A 24,525-nucleotide genomic window follows, 5' to 3' on the forward strand; every position below is an offset into this window, starting at 1 on the left:
TACGACTAAACGTCACAGAAGACGCATAGAAGTTAATTTTGTTGGAAAGGTGAAGGATCTGACAAAAATATGGGATTGTACCCAAAAATGTTGTAAGTTTTGCCTCGGCCAAGGCTCAAAACTGTGACCTCCCATCCGCAAGATCGAGCACCCAAACGTAAGGTCATCGACCTGGTCTACGTCTGTCGCTCTGCATAATAGACAGGGCGCACTGCCCGATAAGGCATGGACTACATTTTTAATGAAATCTGAGACTAATGTGCGCCTTATGGGCAAAAAAATTCGGTGCATTATTATTATTATTGTTATTATCTCATCTCATCAGCTGCACCGCTTATCCTCAGTAGGGTCGCGGGGGTGCTGGAGCCCATCCCAGCAATCATCGGGCAGTGGGCAGGGGACACCCTGAACTGGTCGCCAGCCAATCGCAGGGCACACGGGGACAGACAACTCACTCACTCAGTCACACCTAGGGACAATTTGGACCGGCCAATTCACCTGAAATGCATGTTTTTGGAATGTGGGAGGACACCGGAGTGCCCGGAGGAAACCCACGCAAGCACGTGGAGAACATACAAACTCCGCACAGGAAGTCTGGAGCTGGATTTGAACCCACGCAGGAGGTTCCCATGACTTGAACTGTGCCGCACATGCGCTAACCACTGCGCCGCCGTTATTGTTATTATGACTAATCTTATTGTTGAGCTGGGTCGTGACATTATTTTCAAATGTTAAACCGGTCTGTGTTACAGAAAAGGTTGATATAGCTGATTAATTCCATAAAAAATACATATGTCTTTTCTCGGGCGCTGCAAGTTGTGGCATCCATCAGGTGCAAACTTGGAGAGAGAAGCAAAAATAGCCTTTGCTCTCAGACGATGAGGTTACAGTGAAAAAGGAGTCACCCACAGCAGATGCTCAGGGAGCAGGTACATAGCAACAGCTATTAGCACCTTTCTGCCACTCAGACAGGGTGACAGCAAAGGTGTAGACCCGGAAACACCGCAAGCCCCCCCATACCATGCTCGCTGACACGGCTCGGGCGCCAAATAGGCATGTGCATCCACGAGAGCCATAAACTTTTACTGTGAAAGATAGAAACGGTTTTCATGGAAGGAGAATTGTGGTGGTTGTGTGACAGGTGATCACAGCTTCACTGAGCCTCACGCCACCGTCAAAGCGTATTTTGTGAGGCTTGACACAGTTTTTGTTAGAAGGACCAGCACAGAGGAAAATGGAGGTTTAAGATCACGGCATATACTTTTGATCAGATACGTATCAGGTCATTTGCACTTTATTCCAAACTGTAGTACCGGTAGATATATTCCCATGTATGGCTCTGTTAGGTAACATTGTCCGTTTAATTATTTTAAGACCTCAATATAAGATTGTTTTCTTACAAAATATTGCCAAGGCGGCTAATTAAATAGCTTGACTTGAATCAGACATTTAAAAGACAATAAAAACAGCTCAAAATAGAAATGAAAACAACAAATGTAAAATAAAAGTACTCATCCATGATAGAACATTAAATGTAGGTTAAGTCAATTAATTATACAGTGTCAGTGAACAAATTGTAACCAATTGTACTCATAGCTCTTCACATAGATGAGCGAGATTTTTCGACATTTAACACTTAAATGTGGGGTGCGTTGTTTGCGGTTTCCTGAAAAAGTTAAAAGTTAAAGATTTACTCTATTAAGGATGTTAACAAAGCCCAGTTCAAACAACCTTCATGCTTCATTTTCCTACCTGCTTTTATTTTACTTTAATCAGGCCTGTTTCGGGCAGAAGAGTTTACTCAAGCGTGTCTAAACAATAAACGCAAAACATCTATTACTCTGCTACCATATTCTGGTTTAAAGTCATAATTGCTGGCTTAAGTTTTCAGATGTTGCACCATAGCGCTCAATTGCCCCGCCGTGTGGCGCCAGCTTCTGTCACGGTTGCCAGGGCGCCCAATTGGCCCCGCCCATGGACACCAGCTGAAACTCGTTGACAGATTGCTCCCTGTCACTACTTAAACGCTGTCCTGAGAGTAGCCTTTTGTTGGAGCGTCTGCGAAACTCTGTTTTGACACGTCAAGCCCTGAGAATCTCCGTTTTTCCTGTGTTTTTGCTCCTGTTTTGCTCTCGCCACAATCTGTTTGATTTTGACCACTTCCGCATTCCGAGCAATCTGCTCCCCGTGACGAACGATCTCCGGATCGAGTGTGCGCTCCTTTCTCTTCTCCCCAATAAACTGTGAGTAATGTTACACAAGTGGGTTCTGCTACCTATTCTGGTCCTGACATCTTTAAGCTAAGACTTTTTATGTTAATTGCAATTAGTGCAAATAGGGATGGGTGAGTTATCTGTACCAGTGTGCGTACCAACCTTTTTGAAGGTATCGGTATTTTTGATGGTAGCTATTATCATATCAGTAGTCGTCATGTAACAATAAGGAACATGCAAATAAAGGAATTAAAAATTTCCGTTGAATCAAAGCGTTAGTAAAAAAACAAGTTATTTATTTTTAAAGGGAATGAATATTTATGTACTAAAAGTATCACTATGTGGTATTAATATTGAAAACTACTCAAGATGTGGATATCGGTATCAATTTAAATCAAGGGTGGGCAAACTTTTTGGAGTAGCGGGCCCAGATGGAGAATAATTTCATGCTTTTCCTCGCAGTTTACTATTAGTGTAACTATAAAATGGTAAAATTAAGAAAATTAATTAATTCAAACGCGTATATGATATGCCATGTCCCTGTCTTTAAAGGTGGCCTGTGGCATTTTAAAACTTGACGCTGCAATCATGACTTTAAGCCAGGAGATAGCGACAGAGTAACACATGATCTGAGTGTGAGCGCTCTAATAAACTCTTCTTTTTTTTATCTTTTTGGGGGTTTGTTCCACTCCGAATTGGCCTGATGAAAGTAAGATAAAGGTCGATAGGCGCAATGGAAAAGAAAGCATAAATTCTTTTTTAACTCAGTTGGGCGTAGTAAACACATACTAATACAGATAATATTTAACTTTCACCTTTTAAAGGACACCTCAAACTAAGCACTTTACCCTTAAGCACTTAATTTGATATTTTGTTTTTTTAGTAGTTTTGTAGTGTTTTCATTGTACTTCTGAAAGAGTATTTTGCAGGAGACACTCAAAGGGAAAATGGGACAAAGCTGGAACCCCTCCCCCTGCCTCCCAGAATATGTTTTATTTCGTACTACTTTATCCACAATTATATCTATTTTCATCATATTGTTCCCGTTTTTGTTTGGCAGGCCAAATTAAAAAGCCTGAATGGAACTTGAACGGTTCCTTTTCTTCCACAACTCAAGCTAAATATTATTGTTTAACTATACAATTTTAAAGCTATAAGTATGAATGCTTTAACATCTACTGAACAATCCCTTATGCTTCAATGGTGTGCAATGTCTGAGTGTTTCTATTTTTTTGACTTTTTATATGTGGCCAAGAGGCAATTGTTTGGCCACCCCGTTTTTATATTACTGTGGAATGAAACATCCTTAATTGCAATACCTGCCGATGCCATCTATCATGCAGGTAATGTAAATCAGGCATGTAGACAAAAATCTTGTGATTCTTATTTCACAAATGTGTGTGTAGCTAGGGGTGTTTTTGATTCTACCTATAAACTTTATCCTTTTCCCCCCATATGTCTAAAGTCACCATCAGCACCGCTGCCTTATGGTAAATCTCTCCAGACAAAAAACTGTGAACTCACACAAGACTCTAACGCACATCGACAACCATCCCCTTTTGGAATACGTCCGTTGAGCACCTTGAAACCTGTGTGTGCGATTTCATATCCTGCCAATGTTGACACCGTTTTTTATTTCACAGTCTTTCTGGATGCCCCATCGCTGCAGCCGAGAAGCTGGCCAGGGCCCAAGAAAAACACCAGAGTTGTGATGGCTCCAAACCCAACCTGGCTTCTGACAGAGTCTTGAGGTAAAACCAACCGGCTTTTCACTCATTTCTTATTAGGTTTATCTTCAAACAGTCGCTGTCAAAACTTTTGGCGAATTCAGGGCAGAAGATGGAAAGAAAAAAAAACACTGTTCTACCATTTGATTAAGTCACATCAAATATTGGTACATGTTCTTTTGATGGTGCTCCTTATTCGGTAAATAATTTCTGTCGGGCTTCAGTGTTTATTTCCTTTTTGTTCCGTTTCTCAAATATGTTAACATTGGGTGAAGTCTTTTTATGTTTTCCTTGTGTCACATTCCGGCCTTAAGTGAATACTTCCAACAGAGTTCAATTGTTTACTTCCTGTTGATGGTAAGGAGTTTAGTTTGAAGTTTCAAATAAAAACATTTATCTATCAATTAAACAGCCTTGATAAATTGATATATAAGAAAATTACTTTTTCAAATACAGTCCAAATACCAACCCAAACCCCCAAAAAGATGAAAAAAAAATGCTTCTAAGAGAGACACACACATGCACGCGGCAGACAGACAGCTTGACAGAGGCTGCAATGATGACCTCAGGCAGAAAATCACGTCAGCAACTAGAACATTTTTCAATTTACGGGCACCACTTTCAAGAACACATTTGTTTATTTTCTCAATGTAATATTTGCATTTCTTTTGTGTTTTTTTTTCTTTTGTTCTACGTTCAGTGCTGCTATAAAGTTAAATCTGGATGCAGCCCGGGTCGCCATACATTTCTGAATATGTAAAAAAAAAAAGAGTTTCTCGGTCCTTTTTATCATAAGTTATAATTTCTTAAACAAATGGAAACCAAATGCTCTCCCTGGCCGCTGGAGGGAACTTTTTGTAGCATGGTGGGTTGGTTCAGATGTAAAACTGCCTTAACTCAACTGTTAATGTTAACCACTTAACACATTAAATGCCAAACATGAAAATCTTTCTTCCGTGTTGTTTGCGAATGAATGCATTCATGCCAATCTTTTCACAATCAAAAGCGGTATATTTTATAATCTTCTCTATGTTTACATGCAAATCGCAACCAGTCGCCAGAATATTAATAAATAACAACTTGTGCTTGTTTGAAACTGGAAGTGACAAACTTTTACCAAAACAAAAAATGAATGTGATCGTTGGAGCAGTTCATTCATGCACAAAGACATAGGCTTCCTTCAAAATAACGCTCCGTAGACTAAAATATTAGTTTCGAGTCAATATTTTATTTTTGTTGTTTTCTTTCTTTTGTTTTTAAAAGAGGTTGATATTTCCCAAAAAGCAGTAGACGTTTTAAGGGGCCAAAAGTGGTAGTCCAGCACATAAAGTGGTACTGTTGGCAGGTATGTTTAGAAAGGATCCTTGTCTTCCATGATTATAATTTGTAGGGTAGGTTACCAATGTAGACTAAAACATTAAGCATAATACTGAAAAACAAAGCTTAAAGTCTTAGTTAACATGCTTTAACTGACAGAAAGTTTGGACCCGGCCCCATAGTCGAACTGAGTTTGACATCCCTGAGTTAAACGAATACTAAAATGTCACAACTACACTTGCAAATCTTGTTCAGCGTCTTTTGCTTGATATGGTTTGGACCTATGCTGTTTATGTTCATCAAATTAAAAATCATTAACAGAAGAAGTATTTGGAGTAAAAATAAAAAGCTTTTCCTTGTAGCGACTGGAGGTTAAATAGTAAATTAACTAGAGCACTTTCTACACCACCTAGTGCTCAAATTGCATTGTAATGTGTCCCACAAATGAAGGTAACATCCTTTCTGTGAAACAGCGACCATTTACCAGCATCTTCCTCCGTATTTCCGTCCTGGAAAATTGCCAATAGTCTGCACTTTCCCTTGAGTCTGCCTACTTTAAGCCAAATTTCCTCCTCCTCCCTTGAGCAATTTTGCAGTGGCTCAGTCCAGCTTCCACCCACTCGTCATTTATTTTCCAGGCCTATGTGCTTTGTCAAACAACTAGACTCCCCTCAGTTTGGTGACAACAACAATGTTTCCACTAGCTCTCCACGATCCAACCTGGCCAAAGAGCTGGAGAAGTACTCTAAGACCAGCTTTGACTACAGCGCCTTCGAGAGCACCAACAACCACCAAGTCTACGGGAAACGGGCCATTGCACCAAAGGTTCACGGGCACAGGGAAACCTCCCCAAAAGGATTTGACGGTAATGAATGAATGAATGAATTTATTTCGAACATTAAAATAAAAACAGGACAAAACAATGAGTCAACAACAAAATAATGTCACATAACATATTCGAAAAGGGGTAGTCAGAAACAGATGCTTATTTTTCCTACCCCTTTATCTTCCAAGTCAAGTCAAGTAAAATTTATTTATATAGCCCTTAATCACAAAAATGTCTCAAAGAACTGCACAGATTACAGTTACAAAATTACACAATTACCTGATCTTAAACCAGCATGCGGGCAAGGAAAAACTCAAAAACCTCAGTGTGAGGAGAAAAGAGAAACCTTGAGAAAGGACCTCACATGTGGTAATCCCCCTTCCAGGATTGACCAGGGTGAATTACAATTAGCATTACTGTACACATAATAGTAAACATTAGGTAAGATGTTGTCTTCCCTATTAAATACATTTTAAAAATCCTCCTTTCCTCTTATGTCTAATATAAAGAAAATCTCGTGGATATACTTTACATATATGACCTATTACATAGGTCAGATAACAATAATTATAATAATTACTATAATCACATATTTTACACGCTAATCTTCGCAATACCCATCCCTCAACGTCATAATGCGCCTAGTTACCAAATGTCACTGCGGCGCCAATGATAATAACAACAATAAAAATAAACATAATATTTATGATAACAGTTCTGATATAATAATAGCAACAATAATAACAAGTTAGCCATAGTTTTAAACGCAGTAGTTCCAATCTCCCTCATATCCCATTCTCTTCATCCTTGTATTTCGCCAGTAATGCTTTTTTGTATTTAAATTTGAACACATGGATAGTTGGACATTGTTTGATCTCATCTTGTAAATTATTCCAAAGTTTGACTCCACACACAGACACACACATACTTTTCCTGGTTGTTCTCACCTTTGGGATTTTGAATTCACTACAGCCCCTCAAGTTATAATTTCCCTCTTTCCGAGTGAATAATTTTTGTATGTTTTCTGGCACTATGTTTTTGTTGACCTTAAATAACAGTTGTGAAGTGAAAAATTTTATTAAATCATCAAATTTTAATAATTTGGACTGCACGAATAAAATATTGGTATGATCCCGATATCCTACCCGGTGTATGGTTCTTATTGCACGATTTTGAAGGATAAAAAGGGGCTGTAGTGAACTTTTGTAATTATTGCCCCAGACTTCTGCACAATATGTTAAATATGGCAGAACGAGAGAACAATATAATAAATACAATGCATTATCATTTAAAAGAAATTTGGCTTTATTCATTATTAAAATGCTTTTAGATACCTTAGTTTGTATGTGTCTGGTGTGTGTTTTCCAACTCAATTTATTGTCTATTATGACCCCTAAAAACTTAATTTCTGATACAATGTCTATTGCAACACCATCCATTTTTACTTCTAAATCTTGATTTGCCTTGCGATTACCAAAGAATATTACTTTGGTTTTATTTAGATTTAAAGATAATTTATTTATATCCATCCATACTTTTAGGTTAATTAGTTCACGATTAATGCAGGTTACCAAATCAATATAGTTATCATATCAATAGAAAATGTTAGTGTCGTCTGCAAATATTGCTATTTTCAATAGTTTTGAAACATTAAAAATAATATATAAATTAAATAACTTTGGTCCCAGGATAGAACCCTGTGGAACTCCACAACAGATGTCCAAATATTCAGATGAAAACTCTCCCATTTTTACATATTGCTTCCTCCCTGTCAAATAACTTTGAATCAATTGCAAAGCCACTCCCCTGATGCCATATCTTTCCAGTTTTTTTAATAGTATATCATGATTAATGGTATAAAATGCTTTTTTTAGGTCAATAAATACTTATTAAAGTGTATTATTAAAGTGCATTATTGAGAATTTGCCTTCAGATTTAACAAAAGTATTATATTCATATCCAGTATAATATTTGCAATTGTCTGAGCTAGCTGATAGAAATTTGTGGTCAGGATCGAAGTCATCTAATCTTGAATTATTGGAGTCAGTGTGATCAACAATGCTCAGTTCCGGTAGATCATGGCCTAATATATTATGATGGATTTTTTTATTGTGATCTGTAATAAAGGTGTCTATATTGTCAGTTCAGGATTCCATTGTTACACTTCAGGCAAATCTGTCCACCTCCTGCATTTCTCGGACCCAAAGTATTTTTGCTTCTTCTGGAGTGCCGTTTAACTTTATGTATACTCTACAGTTTGACGGTAATAATTTCGATGTGCATTCACATTGTCTCTTAGTATCACCATCAGTGTTGGGCGTGTTACTGAAAAATTGTACTTAATTACAGTAACTGGTTACAAGGTATTTCAGTTGCCCACCAGATTACTGACAACAAAAAGTAGCAAAAAATTATCGTTTATACTTGCCGCCCCCTAAAACTGCTTTAAAATAGCTACATAAAAAAATAAATGAAAGACAAAGTGTGCACCTATATGCGGAAGCAGTAAAGCCTTCTGTCAAGGTTAAAGCTTTAGATTGTATTAGGATGAAAAAAAGAGTCGGACAGTGTTCTCGTTTGCCCGCGTCCTGGACGCATAATTTTTGCTGGGGACGCATTGGGTCAAATCAACGTTTTTTGTTTTTTGTTTTTTGTTTTTTTTAACAAAGATTTACCGCACTCCAAACTTTTCATCAGGCAGATCCGCCATCCGCCATTGTTGTTTTGGTCTCGCGCCGATCTCGGCAAACGAGATCTCGTTGCTTCGAGATGACGTCATTATTGTGGCGGTTGTCGAGTGAAAGAGAAGTATGCCTCCGAAAAAACAGTTGGTATGAGGTGCAAATCAACAAAAAATTGGTCATTTCTTCAGTGTCGGTAATAAGTCGAAACATATCACAGAAGTGGTAACAACGGCAATAATTCCGGCACGAAAAAACGGCGGAGAAGTTCTTCAGAAGACCGCGAAGGCAAGGAAAACCCGTGTTTTGAAGCGAACGATTTGACGAAAGAAAATAAACAAAAGAATACTCCAAGCAAGAAAAGTACTTTTCTGCCGAAATGGACTAAATTATATTCCTGGTTACGCTATGAGGAGGATGATAATGGATTGGACCTTGAGAAGGCATTACAACTATGGCGGGACAGCAAACCACGAAGAATATATGAACTGAAAAAGTTGAAGTGATAACTGCTTTGTATTACCAATTAACTGTGATGATTAAAACTGCAAGAATATATAGATATTTCAGCAATATTATTTTGTATACTGTACAACATTGTGAACTGAAAAATCTGAAGTGATAGCTGCTTTGTATTACCAATTAACAGTGATGATTAAACTGAATGAAAATATAGCTTAATACAACTATTTCAGCAATAATATTTTGTATAATGTACAATATTGTTGTGAACTGAAAAATCTTGAAGTGATAACTGATTTGTATTACCAATAAACTGTGACGATTAAAACTGAATGAATATATAGATTTATATTATTTATTTGTCGCAGATTTACAATTTCAACCTCGATAACACTAAATTTTGGGGACCCATAGATCTCTGTTGGGACCCATAGATCTTTGAGGTAAAATGAACACTGGTCGGAGATTAGGTTTTTGATAGCCTTTCCATTGAAGGTGCGTTCTTCCAAAATCGGCTCAAGAAGGAATCACGCGCTCCCAATGGCTAGAGTCTCATTTATTGAAAACACAAGCTTAAAACAACACATCTGATTGGTTTAAGCGAGATTACATGAATAAATTAAACAGATCTGACAGAAATCACATGTTTGAATGAAGCTTATAATGCTGGTTTCTAGATGGCGTGTGAGCATAATAAATGAGCAGTAAGGAAAGTGAAACTTTGTAACACAAAAGGTACAATCCGTAACATTTAAGTCAAGGAATGTAAAAAGAGGGTCAAGCTTTCAAGCAGACTTCCCGGAACTAAAGTAAAGGCTTTCTTGATTAATAATAAGCGAGCCTCAAGAGGATACAATTGTTGCATGAATACAAACAGCACCTGGATCTAATCTTTGGCTTTGTTAAGGTACTTTTGAGGATAAAAGCATACAAGGGCATATGCAAACTTTAATCAAACAATAATTTCCCTTAAAGCTTTATATTTCCTGGCTTTTGCAATCTTCCAAACAAACACATTTCACATCCATTTTTTCCTCTGGATTTTAAATGACTCGAAGCTCTCCTCCATTTGAGGGTACTATCCGTGTTTATGTCCACTGTTTACACGTTTGGCTTTAGGTGCAAATTATTGTTATGTATCCTTTTCCTATATTCTGATATTTTTATCTAAACCAAACTTTCTTGCTGCTTCCAGGTTGCCTGCTTCTTCAGCTGCCTTTATCACTTTTTGCTTAAAGTGAGCAGTATAGTATATCATTTTACAAATCAAAGACCCATATTCAGCACACGGTATATTCATACCGTAAATTCTTTGCCTGCATTTCCCTGATTGGTTTTCCGTCGGTTTGTGGACTGTATAATACAACCCTCTCCCACAGTACATGTGATTGGTGGATTGAGGGCTGTATGTGATAAAAATCAAGTCAAGTCACATTTATTTGTATAGCCCTTAATCACAAGATGTTTCAAATGACTACACAGGATTACAATTACACTATCCCCTTATCTTAAACCAACATGCGGGCAAGAAAAACTCAAAACCTCAGCACGAGGAAAATAAGAAACCTTGAGAAGGGGCCTCACAAGTGGTAATCCCCCTTCCAGGATCACCAGGGTGCAATAGAATAAATGATGCAGGTGTATTCAGGGATCCGAAGACATTAAAATTCAATAATCTGCAAAAATTAAGTTTCTAAAATAAGGCTGTAACTCATCTTGTAGTAACAAAGGTAGAATTACAAAATTTGCTAAGTAACAATTTACGGTAATGAGTAATTGTGTTTCTTTGAAACGCAGTAGTCCAAACACTGGTCACCATACCTAAAAAGTTATTTAATATCTGGAAATTTTTAGGACAATGTAAAATAACAGAAGTGTTTTGTCAATGCAGAAAAAAATGGCAATAATGTGTCAGGCTTGTTGTTATCCAAGGCAATGTTTTTATCATCTTGTCTTGCACACACATATCACATTTGTCTGGTTGATTTTGGTTACAACCTGCCACACCGGCTGTTTCCATTTTCAGACCATACTTAACAACAAATCAATCTTCTTGTAACCCATTAAGTACAAAAGAGCCTGGCGAAGCTTGTCCTTAATGCCTAAAGAGTGATGTTGGACCAACATGGGCTTATTTTTGGAAATGTAACTGTCAAAGCCTAATAAATTATTGTTATCTCACACCTTGAAATACATACATTATGTCACAAACGTGAGTACACCCCTCACATTTCTGCAGATATTTCCTTATAGTGTTTAATAAAACTACACTGAATAAACATCGCTTTGACACATTTACAAGATGTCTGTGTGAAGCTTTTATACCAGTGTAAATTTATCTTAACCCCTTAAAAAACTCAAAATATAGCCATCAATAACGAAACTCTTTTGCAACAAAAGGGAGTACACCGTAAAGTGAAAGTTCCTGAAGTGAATGGTCTGAGTACTTTCAAATTATTTGTGTGCATCCACATAATTTTGATTCCTATTTTTCTTTGTATACTTTTCAATGAGTGTTATTCCTGTTTTAGGCAAACATGTTTTGAGGGATAGTTCAACATAATGTGGATAATGCTAAAAAGTCTTCCATTACCCGTGCATTGTAATTGTAGAGATTTTATCTTGTCTTTAGAACGTAAGAGTTTTTGGATTTGTAAGTAGGCCGATTTCAATTACCACGAATTTCCAAAAGAGGACGCTAATTGTCTACACTATGAAATAATAATCAGTCTCATAATTGTGAAAGAGCTAGACTTACAGTAGGTTTATTAATCCGCTGAGCATTGATTTGATGATGAATTACTCATCGAGTCTAAAACCCAGGGACATTGAATTATGAAAAACACAAAAGTATTAAACAAGATCAGATTTGGAATGTGATGTATTTTGTAGGGTTTTTGGAAGAAGTTGATTGTTTTTGAAAATGATAGGAATAAGAAAAGAAAAAAGAAAAGAACAAAGAAAAGAAAAAAAAGAAAAGGACAAAAAATAGAAAAAGTAAAGGAGAAAATGGAAAAAAAAAATAAGACAAAAAATAAAACCCAGGAAAAAAACAAAAACAAAAAGAAAAAGAAAACATAAAAGAAAAGAGAAAGAACACTTTTGCTTTGTCTTTTTTTCTAGTTAATTCCTTTCTTTTCTTTATTTCCTTTTTTATTTGTTTTTCTCAATTTTTCGTAATTGCTTTCTTTCTTCTATTTTTTCTTTTTATTTCTGTTTTCCCTTTATGCCTTATTTTCTTATTTCATCTTCCCTATTTTTTAATTTATTTAAAAAATGTATTTTTTTTCCTTTCCTTTTGTCTTTTTTAGAGGAAAGGCTGAGTAAAATTTCGAAGTAAAATGGTGCTTTTTGCTTACTTTTAGTCTCTGAAGTTTGTAGTCTTCCTTGGTCTCATTTTTGGTTGCACTACACATTACAGCGACATCTTGCAGACACTGTCCTATTAAGAACCGTGAAATGTTTTTACCAGCGCTGTTTTTGTGGAAAACCTCATTTGGCCCAACCTTATCCGGATCTTTGCATCAGCGAGTCCAAACTCGAATGAGTTTAAGACCCCCTACATTGGAGTGTTTCAAAGTTTAACTGCAACAGTGGAAAGGTTTGATGTGCTTAAGGCGGCCTGGTTGATTGCAACTCTCAATTTTCACCCTGTTTTTTCCAGCCAAGCGGTACTGCAAGAACTCCAGCTCAGCCAGTAGCACCAGCAGCACTTACGCTCCAAGCAGCAGCAGCAGCAGCCTGAGCTGCGGAGGAGGGTTAGCGGGAGGAGGCGGCAGAGGTGGCGGCAGCGGCAGCAGTGCCAGCAGCACCTGCAGCAAAAGCAGCTTTGACTACACCCACGACATGGAAGCCGCTCACATGGCCGCCACCGCCATCCTCAACCTGTCCACGCGATGTCGAGAGATGCCCCACGAAATGGGGGGAAAGCCACAGGATCTCTGCTCGCATGTAAGGGATTAACCTCTTAAAGTTCCTTGAACATCACCTAAAATCCCAATCCAAGACATCCTCAAAGTAAATTGAATGCTGTTTTTAACCACTTGGAGAATATGTATGGTTTTAGTCTCTTTTGAATGTTAACCAAACTTCCTATCACCAACAAGAGCTCTAGCTTCCACTACCTTTAGACCTCTTTCCTCCAGTGCACTCATAACACTATCCATCCACGTCAATCGCGGCTTTCCTCTTGGTCTCCTTCCATTTACTTCTGTTCTGTAGATCCTCTTCATCATTCGCTCCTCATCTATCCTTTCTAAGTGTCCAAACTAACCGAGTAGTCTCTCATCCACACGCTTGCTCAGTTCCACTACCACTTCAGTTATGTCAATCACAATTTTATTTCTCAATCCATCCAATCCTTACAAACTCCTCAAACACTTCATCTCAAAAACATTTAATTTCCTTCTTTATTCTGCGTTCAGGCTCCAAGTCTCTGCACCATACAACACAGTCGGCACAATCACTCTCATACAGTCCTCTCTTTACATCCATACTCATGCTCTTGTTACTTATCACTCTCCTCAAAACAACCAAAACCTTGCTTCCTTGATTCACTCCGTGCAATACCTCGGACTCCATTCCAACCGCAGCCACATCACAACCAAGGTACCTAAAGCTTTCAACTTCTTCCAGCACCTGTCTGTGCAACCTTATTTTCTAACGCCATGCCCACTCCATCATGTGAACACTTCGTCACTGTACTCTTCCCAACATTCACACACGCTTATCACACACTCTTCCAAACTCCATTAGCAACTTTCTCAATTTTTCCTCAAAATGAGCCACAGGCGCTGTGTCATCTGCACACAAAAACTGACTTAGCTGCCACACCGTTCCAAATATTATTAAATAATTATCAAATACGGCAGTACAATAATCCCTTGGTTATCGCGGTTAATGGGGACCAAAACCATCCGCGAAAAGTGAAAATCCGCGAAGTAGCGACGCCCCTTCAAAAATGCTTAATTTTTTTTATTATTATTATTATTTTTATATATATTTTATTTTACTATTATTATTGTTTTAGACACGGTTAATGGGGACCACCCGCGAAAAGTGAAAATCCGCGAAGTAGTGACGCCCCTTCAAAAATGCTTTTGAAGTAGCGAGGTCCCACTGTATACCTTTTCCACCGTATTCTGCGGTTTAAAAGGCGCACTAATTTATAAGGGTCACTTTCAAATTTCTGGCCATTTCGGGGTTTTAAAGTGTGCCTTATAGTCCGGAAACTACCGTACTACAATCCTCTTGTCCCCGCTACTCTATGGCCCTTAGGAAATGGTCCTTGAGGTGCAAAATGTCTCCTGACATGATCCCATGGCCTCATCTGACTGCAGCCAAAGGAGGCTCCGTCTCATGTGTACGTCACAACCATGTCACCCTTTGAATAAATCTGTGCTTCTTTCATACTATAAGTGTGAACCAGGAGAATGATGGGAAGACTTACCGGAGTGTTTTTTTCTTCCCTCGTCCAGGGATCAGATAGGAGCAAAACCAAGCATGGTTTGACACAGCATGAGCCCGGTGTGTCATTCCTAAAAAGATAAGGTGACGTTTCCGTATTATCTGCGTCTAGATGCGAGATGCCTGGCGGGAAATAGTAGCGAACAAGCGAGAAAGACAGATATAGAGCAACACTTATGCTCACTCAATGCATATGTTGATGCCGCAGACTGCGATGGAACTGATAAGAAATGAGTCAGGTTTTTTTTTCTTTTTTAAATGTCACTGATCAGAAAGTAAAGATATACCTGTGATGTGCAGTTAGGGGAGGCAGGTGAGGGTGTTCCTCACCTGTCATTATGGTAAAAAATTAATTAAACTATATGAACTGGTTATATTTTTCAGACATATTTCTCATGGATTTTGACATCAGGTATTTTAGAATTAAAATTGTCTTTGTTGCTTTTTCATTTGAATCGCATGGTCTCATGAAAAAGCGCTGCTGTGCCGTTAAAACAGCTTCCAGTTGCTTCACCTTTAGCTTTTTGTAGTCAGCATGTTTTGTCTGGCAGTGCCTCTTGATATTATATTCTTTTGAAACAGTAATAGTTTCTTGGGGAATTGGGCAGACACAGTTGTTTCGGATTTTGTTAAAAAACATACTCCAATATTCACCTCCTCACAGTAAACTTTCCTTTTACAGTCTGCATGTCAGAAATGGGAGGGGCTACAGTTCTTACAGACACCCAACAATAAAAGTGGCCAAAGGGCTCCTGCCATTATCTGGTGAAATGGTGAATTCTTTGGGGGGTACAAATGTATTTTATATTGCGGTCAACATCACTGGCGGGCCAGATTTTATTATTTTAATGACAGAGGCTGTGGGCCAGTAAAGCTGTATATGTACAGTATATGTAGATAGATAGATAGATAGATAGATAGATAGATACTTTGTTCATCCCCGAAGGGAAATTCACATTTCCAGCAGCATCCCTGAGCTGAGAACAATCGAGAACAATCGAAAATAACACGGGAGCTGCTGGAGTGGCTGCCATTCGTGATGTGTGTGTATATATATATATATATATATATATATATATATATATATATATATATATATATATATATATATTGCCTCACCTGTTGTTATAGAAATATAAAACTATATTAAATGGTGATCTTTATTTCACATTAAAGTTCTTTCTTTTCTAGCTTTCTAATTTTCTGACTTTTGTTTTACAAATCTCAGAATTCTAACATCAGATTATAAATGTTTTTAATACAAAAATATGTTCTACTGTGCTCTGCTTGGCATGTAATTCTCTTGCCTCATAGCAGAGTGCGATAGTGAGGCCAAAGCTTCTGATTTGTCACACACCTCAGCCCCAAAAATAACATTAGTGATAGTATTAGCAAGCCTACAATGAATAAAGCCATCCAGTATTTTGTTTCTTGCCGCATGGATTTTTTTCATAATATTGGATTACGGTACTTATGTGTTACTGATTTTATTCAAAGTGAGGAGCACATAGACTCCATTTAGTAGTTAGGGTAAGACAATACAATGTTTGTTTCTATTATAAAGTTTATATACAGGACTGTCTCAGAAAATTAGAAAATTGTGATAAAGTTCTTTATTTTCTGTAATGCAATTAAAAAAACAAAAATGTCATACATTCTGGATTCATTACACATCAACTGAACTATTTCAAGCCTTTTATTATTTGAATATTGCTGATTTTGGCTTACAGCTGAAAAAAACTCAAAAATCCTATCTCAAAATATTAGAATACTTCCTCAGACCAAGTAAAAAAATAATTTTATAACAGCAAAACTAAATCAAACATTTGAAAATGTCCATTGATGCACTCAGTACTTGGTTGGGAATCCTTTTGCACGGATTACTGCATCAATCCGGCGTGGCATGGAGGCAATCAGCCTGTGGCATTGCTGAGGTGTTATTGATGCCCAGGATGCTTCGATAGCGGCCTTCAGCTCATTTGCATTTGTAGGTCTGGTGTCTTTCATCTTCTTCTTAACTATACCCCACAAATTCTCGATGGGGTTCAGGTCAGGGGAATTAGCAGGCCAATCAAGGACAGTGATGCCATGGTCAGTGCACCAGTTACTGGTGGTTTTGGCACTGTGGGCAGGTGCCAGATCATGCTGGAAAATGAAATCCTCATCTCCATAGAGCTTTTCAGCAGATGGAAGCATGTAGTGCTCTAAAATCTCTTGGTACACAGTTGCATTTACTCTGGACTTGATGAAACACAGTGGACCAGCACCAGCAGCTGACATGGCTCCCCAAACCATTGCTGACTGCGGGAACTTCACACTGGATTTCAAGCAACTTGGACTTTGCTCCTCTCCAGCCTTTCTCCAGACTCTGGCGCCTTGACTTCCAAATGAAATGCAAAACTTGCTTTTGTCTGAAAAGAGGACTTTGGACCACTCTGCAACTGTCCAGTGCTTATTCTCCATAGCCCAAGTTAGACGCTTCTTCCGTTGTCTTGAGTTCAGAAGTGGCTTGACCATGGGAATACGGCTATTGTAGCCCATTTCCCGGACAAGTCTGTGAACTGTGGCTTTTGATACCTGGACTCCAGCTTCAGCCCACTGTCTTTGAAGCTCCCCCAAATTCTGGAAGCGGCTCTTCTTCACAATTTTGTTAAGGCTGCGGTCATCTCTCTTGGTTGTGCAGCGTTTCCGGCCACATTTTTCCCTTCCAACAGACTTTTTGTGGATATGCTTTGAAACTGCACTCTGTGAACAGCCTGCTCTTTGAGAAATTTCTTTTTGTGTCTTACCCTCCTGATGGAGGGTATCAATGATGGTCCTCTGGACAGCAGTCAGATCAGCAGTCTTCCCCATACTTGTGATTTAGTTTACTGAACCAAGCTGAGTGTTTTTAAGGCTCAGGAAACCCTCGCAAGGTGTTTCGAGTTAATTAGATGATTCAGGTGATGAGTTGAATAGCCTACTTGTATAATTTTTCATGATATTCTAATATTTTGAGATAGGATTTTTGAGTTTTCTTAAGCTGTAAGCCAAATTCAGCAATATTCAAATAATAAAAGGCTTGAAATAGTTCAGTTGATGTGTAATGAATCCAGAATGTATGACATTTTTGTTTTTTTAATTGCATTACAGAAAATAAAGAACTTTATCACAATATTCTAATTTTCTGAGACAGTCCTGTATTGCTTTCTTGCGCTACCAATCAAATGCTGTATGAGATGAAGGTTCATTTATTTCTAAATCTGACTGCCTCACCTGACACAAAACCCTCCGCACGTCACTGAGGTATACAGTACAAAAATAGGGGGACGTGCAAGAGAAATCAAAAGCCACCCAGTTTTAGAGCAAGTGGAAAAGAATAAAGTTAGCAGAGATAACCCCCGGGAAAAGTCAGAACTTCCTGTGATCCTAAATTATTTTATTGTCTGTCCTGCCTGCGTTTGGAGCGAGACAGCCAGGATGCTCATTGGGCAGGACAGGAAAGCAGAAAACTTCAAAAGGCTTCTTATTTTATATTTTTCTTCTCAACTTCTCATACGCTTTCATCTCGTAACCTCAGGTCATGGCAAACGCTACCCCGGTAGGCTGAGGCTGATCTAGCCTCCTTTGTTTTAATACTTATTATTATTATTATTTACAGCTAAATCCTCTAATTAATTCGACTCGCACTTTTAAATGACTTGCTTTCATTAAAACGGACGTGCGGCGTTTGATTGTCATGAAATAATTTATTTGCTTGAGGAGCTTGACAGAAATGCTGTTTTTTTTTTTTTCTTTCTTGTACACAATATTGCTGCTGACAAGTCAGATTAGCATCAAGAAATATATTAGTCAACATTGCAAATGATTCAATGTAATCTGTGCTGTCCAGCAACGTATAATGCTTGGGACGCTTCTTCTACAGTGGGGTCTTCCTTTGATGAATGAACACCATGATTGTTCAAATTGAATTGATAAAATAAGCTATTGAATATAAAAACATACCGTTAGCTACATGAGTGAGGCAATTCTCACAATGATAATCTATAATATTGATGTTACATTGCATTAGGTGTGTCTAAATTACAGCCTGGGTACTTTCTGTTGCACATCTTCCCCTTTGTTTGGCAGCCCACAACACGCACTCAAAATGAAATTTGTGAGTGCGACATTCTTTTAATAGTTGTGTGTGGAGCTGCAACAACGAATCGATAAAATTGATTTAAATCGTTTTTTAAACGCTTCGGCAACTAATTACCTAATCGATTCGCCGTAGTGTGTTAATTATGAGCAACTAAGCACGATAAAGTCAATGAAAATAGGTCCATGAGATAACGTTGTGAAGTTGTGTTACTCCGAAAGAGGGCGCTTTAAGACATTTATTATAAAAGTATCGTTCTTTTTTTTTTAGTCCTTTTGTATTGAATGTTGCATCATTACAGACAAATTGGCATGAAACTGTCAAACAATAAAAATTTAACATTTTTTCAAGGAAACAGAAAGTGCTGCAGGAATGCATCTGAAAAACAAATACCGTAAATTCCGGACTATAAGCCGCTACTTTTTTCCCAAACGTTCAACCCTGCGGCTTATTCGGTGATGCGCCAATTTATGTAATCTTTCTAACGGCCGCCAGCGGCGCTCGAGTACAAAAGGTAAGATTTAGAACGGTGGAATATATGCGCCGAGGAAGACTGCAACTTCTTGGCTTGTGCATGAATTAAATTAGCGTAAACATACCCTCATCATGCAAAATGCAAAAAGAAAGGCACATGACGCAGCTTTCAAGCTAAAAGCAATCGAGCAGTCCGATAAAGAAGGAGCGAGCGTGTTGCTAGCGTGTTTTGGAATAAGGGAGCGTGGGACGACGTCTGTATGACAAAGTTTCTTTCCGACACTGAGGAAGACGACTTTGATGGCTTCAGTTCTAAGAAGAAAGATGAGGACGGTGATTTTACAAGTACGGTATGTCTTTTTAAACAGACCCGTTTACTGTGTTGCGAGCGTGTCGCCAGCGTGTTGCTAGCGTGTTGCTACCATTAAATACCCTGTCACAGGCACCGTTTGGAAGGAAAATTATATTATTATTATGAAAGCTTTGAAAACTCTCTCAGTGTACCGACTTTCTTTGTAAATATGTGTAAACATGTATAATATGAATTTGCAACTGTATATTTTTGTAATGTATCTACTTCAGATACTTATTCTGATATATTTTGCACGGGCGAATAAAAAAGATGGGCGAAACAAACGCGGGGTGACGGGAAGTGGGGACCAGTAAAGGTGAGTGTTTGTGGACGAGGCAGACAATAGTGGATATATATTTTTCCCACCCTTACCTTTGGAAATATACACTTTTTTCCTTGGATCACTTTCAACGGGACCCAGACTCTGCAGGTCTGCATCAAACCTTAAGTACCGGTATCATTTTCCGTTCATTTTGCCGGCTGTGATTTTTGGAGTGTGTACTTTTATGAAGGACATTCAGTTTCAATCGCGGGACTTAAAGTCAGGTTTGGTTTAATTTTGTGTTTGTGTTACATTTTTTTAATCTGGGCGCATGCGGCTTATATACAGGTGCGGCTTGTGTAAGTACAAAATCGGATTTCCTCTTAAAATGTGGTGGGTTCGGCTTATAATCGGGTGCGCTCTATAGTCCGGAATTTACAGTAAACAAAAATATAAAAGCAATAAAATATACATTGGGAATGTTGATCATATTCAAATATTTAACCCAAAAAATATATTTAAAAAAAAAAACAGTTTTAAAAGTACATTTTAGATATTTTTTAGCGGATAAAACGATTTTTGCGCATATATATGATGAGGCGTAAACATGTTTCGTCTGGCAGTTCCTTTTGATATTATGTTTTTAGAAAATAGCCACAATCTCTTAGAAAATCAGGCAGACGCAGATATTTTTGGATGTCGGTGAAAAAGTACTCCGATTTCCACTTGCCCCTGGTAGTGACGGGCCTCACAGTCCACTTTTTTAAATACAGTTGCCATGGTGACCGTAATGAGAGCAGTTTTTTTAAAAATGTGTTAGTTCTGCTGCACTAGGTTGTGTCAGAAATGTCCCTTAGACTAGGTAGGAAGGAGCTCATAATTTTCTGGGCTGTTCTGATTACTCCGTGTAGAGCTTTTCTGTCTGCAACCATGCTCCCATTGATGATGAGTCAAGCTGGATCTGTGCTTTTTTTCTTGAAGTCTACTATGACTTCCTTGAATTTGGTAATGTTCAGTTTGAGTTAATTTTTTACACACAACCTCGTAGTGTAAAAACACATGAAGTGCAATACTTTTTTCAAGTACATTGCAACACTTCACAATATTAACTGAACAAGAAAAAGAGATTAGCCACCTATTTAAGAAGATTTACATCATGTTATTTACAATGTTATTTCCCCAGCTCTATGCTACCATTTCAGTCAAGATTTGTCCTGTTTTCATCCTGTTTTATAGTGCAATTTTATTCCAAGGCGGATTCTGACTCCGGCTCAATATTGATCTGTACTAATCTCCTTTTTCAATTCAATTTCTGTTTGAATTTAATGTTTGAAGTAAACAACATTGGAGTCCTGTTGGACCCAAGGGAATTTGATTCACTACAATCCAATATTGATTGTCATAAATACTTGTATAGAAAATGATTTATTTATATGAAGGACATAGAAAAAAAAATATCATATTGTAAACTAATTTACGAGGTGGGAAGACTCTTCAAATGACTTAGTTTATCCTTGTTGAAAACTATATTAAGTACTGGATATCAATACATTGAAGAAATTCAAACTAATGAAATTGTCTTAACATGCAATAAGTACATACTTTGAAATACTTGTAAAATGTAGAATTCTAGGAAATAGCACGATACAAAATATACCTTCGCATTTGCTCATAAATTTATTGGGGGGAAAAACTTTGTAACAGGAATGTCTAAACTTGTCAGAAAGCTGAAAATGTGTGTAGGTCAATTATTCAGCCTGGTATTCTTTGAACATCCATCTATACATTATCTGCACCACTTATCCTCAGTGAGGTCACGGGAGTGCTGGAGCCCATCCCAGCTGTCTTTGGGCAGTGGGCAGGGGACACCCTGGACTGGTTACCAGCTCACACATTAATTTAAACAGTATTTAATAAATTCACCCTATGTGAAAAGTTTGCAGTGCTTGGCGATCAGCGTCGCAACCTCGAAGCTTGCCTTTGTGGCATTTCCATTTGACATTCAGGGTGAAAAAGCGCTACTGTGCCGATAAAACAGCCTCTAGTTCCTTCAGCTTTTCATAGCATTCGTTTCCAGTTAGCTTTTTGTAGTCAGTCTGTTTTGTCTGGCAGTGCCTTTTGATATTATGTTTTTGGAAAATAGCCACAGTATCTTGGATAATCAGCCAGACGCAGTTGTTTCGGATGTCGGTGAAAAAGTACTCTGATTTACACTTGCCCTGGTGTTAGGTTTTGTTTTGTTTTTAATCCGTTGGTATTATTGTGTGTTTTGAAGTAAATATTTTACACTGTTGAGTTCACTAGACTCTTGTAGAGAGTAAGTGGCGGCCCTCACAGTCCACTTTCCTTTCTCTAGCTACACTTGCCATGTTGGAAATATGGTGGGCTAAAATTCTCACAAGAAGCCAAATCCAAGGTGGCCAAAGGGCTACTGCCACCATCTGATGAAATGGTGATTTTTTTTTTTTTGTGTATGTTTTATACTGCAGTTAACATTACCAGCGGGCCACATGTTCACTAATTTTATAACATAGGTTGCAAGACTGGGCCCTAGGCCGGTCTTTGTTTGTGCCCGCAAATTACAAGAACTAAATAACAGTTTACTTGGTCAATATTAAAATTTGCAAAAGAAAAGTGATTTGGCATAAATTGATCAATTTTAAGACTGAGCCCCACGGCGTACCACCCCAAAGTGTGCTTATCCCCCTCTGAACTGAAACCACTGATGTGTTCTTTGTTGAATATATAACTTATATGAAATTACTTTTTGTTTCAGCATATGTACTAAATTCAACTTGAATCACTGGTAAGGGGCCCTTCTGTATGTGGCCCATAGATTAAAAAGATTGGACACAAATACTTTCCCTAAAACAATCAGATTAAGCTGTTATCTGCATTAAAACATTCTCTTATCTTATTGTACCGCAATACTCACAAGCCTGCTTTATAAATAGGGTAAAACCAATGGTGTAGAGAGAGCTGTGATTTGATGATTGTTTTTACTCAATTAAACATGTAAAAATATAAATCATAAAGATTGTATGTATAAGGTTAAAAAAGTTAGAAAACATGCATTTGCCATTTGTCGAGCAAGGATAGACTAAAGAGCTGAAATTATTAGAAAAATACATTTAATTCTACACCTTCTAAAAAGCACACAGCACATGACTCATGTGATTGTGTTTGTCGGCGCTCGAGGCTAACATTAACCATTTTTTGTACTACTTTCATTTTGTGTGCTACTTTCAAAACTGTGATGGTTAGCCAACAGGCATACAATTTGATGTGCCCTGCTTTATAGAAAGATTTTTTTTGCTGGTTGGTACAGATCACCAACAGATGAAATGACCACATAGCTTGTGAATGTTAAACGTGTGTTTTTGTATCTTAAGCTAATACTGTAAATGCGTAATTGGCAGTTTGAAATTATGATCCATGCATTCATACTTAATTTAGATATGTACGGACATAGTTACAAGTATGTTTAAACATGTTTCCAAGTTTCTTAAAAGTACCTGAAAAAAAAGGATATGAATGTATACACATGTCCAAACCCATATTGTTGGCTAAATGCTAAAAACATTTCACTCACTATACTCGCAGGGGGACTTACACTGTTGCATTAAGCATTGAAAAAAAAACTGAAATCGACAAAATAATTAGTCATTAAACAAACATTGTTATAATGTCAACTAAATGATAACAAAATTTCCCCTGCGGACAATAAAGGTCTGTCTGTCTGTCCGTCTGTCTGTCTGTCTATCTGAACTTTTTTGGCTGTAGTTATTTTAGCTACTCACGGTATTATGGCAAATGTTTTTAAATGTTCCTTTTAATATGTCAAAATCTATTTGAAAGTATTTAAAACAAAGTTACAAAACATTTACTTGCATTTAGATATAGTAATGATTAAAGCAGTGGTTTTTTATCTGGTCTGGCTTGAGCATCCACAGTCCCAACATAATTATAAACTGCCACCCAAATCAGGAAAAAAAAACACTTCTCAAATGCATTGAATTAAAAGGGAGTTCAAACGAGAGATAGTAGAATGTATTCACATTATTTAAAACAAAATGTCCAGCAAAACTACGACTTGAAGTAATAACATTGCCATCAATGCTTAATTTTAATAAAATCCAAAATGCTTGTGGATTTTCGGTGTGTCCAGTGTGGTCCCCATCAACTGCGATAAACAGATTACAGTATCTGGGTTTTGCCATGCTCAACACGTGGGAACAAACTTTACCAATGCAGATGCTTTGAAAAAAGGGGTCTCAAACTCACTTGAGTTGGGGCTGAAGGTAGAGTTCGGTTGAGGTAGGGCCATAAAAAAAAGTAGGAAAAATGCCATCTAAAAAAGGAAAATGGAGAAGAAGAAAGAAAAACGGGGGAAAAAAAGAAAATAAATGAATCAAAGGAAAAAAAAAAGAAAAAAAAAATCTCTCTAATTATTGTTTTTCATTTTTTGAATTCGTTTTTTTTCCGTTATGTTTTTTTTGTTATTTTAATAATTGTTTTCTTTTCTTATTTGTCTTCTTTTCAAATGTAGTGAAGTGGGTTTTGGTCTATTTGAGTCTCTGTATTTTGTCTTCTTCCAATGTTCTTCCAGCACTCTTTTTTTGCTG

At 37.6% G+C, this 24,525-nt stretch overlaps 1 protein-coding gene across 6 annotated transcripts in view; it reads left to right on the top strand.

The window, feature by feature from the left end:
* Positions 1-24,525, top strand: part of myt1lb (myelin transcription factor 1-like, b) — a 249,930-nt gene that overhangs the window by 185,426 nt on the left and 39,979 nt on the right. For all 6 annotated transcript variants that reach the window (XM_088353855.1, XM_088353850.1, XM_088353854.1 and 3 more), the window contains 3 exons: positions 3,857-3,964; positions 5,962-6,122; positions 12,891-13,177. In XM_088353855.1, coding sequence (XP_088209981.1) covers positions 3,857-3,964; positions 5,962-6,122; positions 12,891-13,177 — 556 coding nt within the window. The remainder of the gene's footprint in view (positions 1-3,856; positions 3,965-5,961; positions 6,123-12,890; positions 13,178-24,525) is intronic.

Source organism: Urocampus carinirostris, chromosome 15, assembly GCF_059441175.1.
Source record: "Urocampus carinirostris isolate Australia breed hairy pipefish chromosome 15, RoL_Ucar_1.0, whole genome shotgun sequence".
Taxonomy (NCBI): domain Eukaryota; kingdom Metazoa; phylum Chordata; class Actinopteri; order Syngnathiformes; family Syngnathidae; genus Urocampus; species Urocampus carinirostris.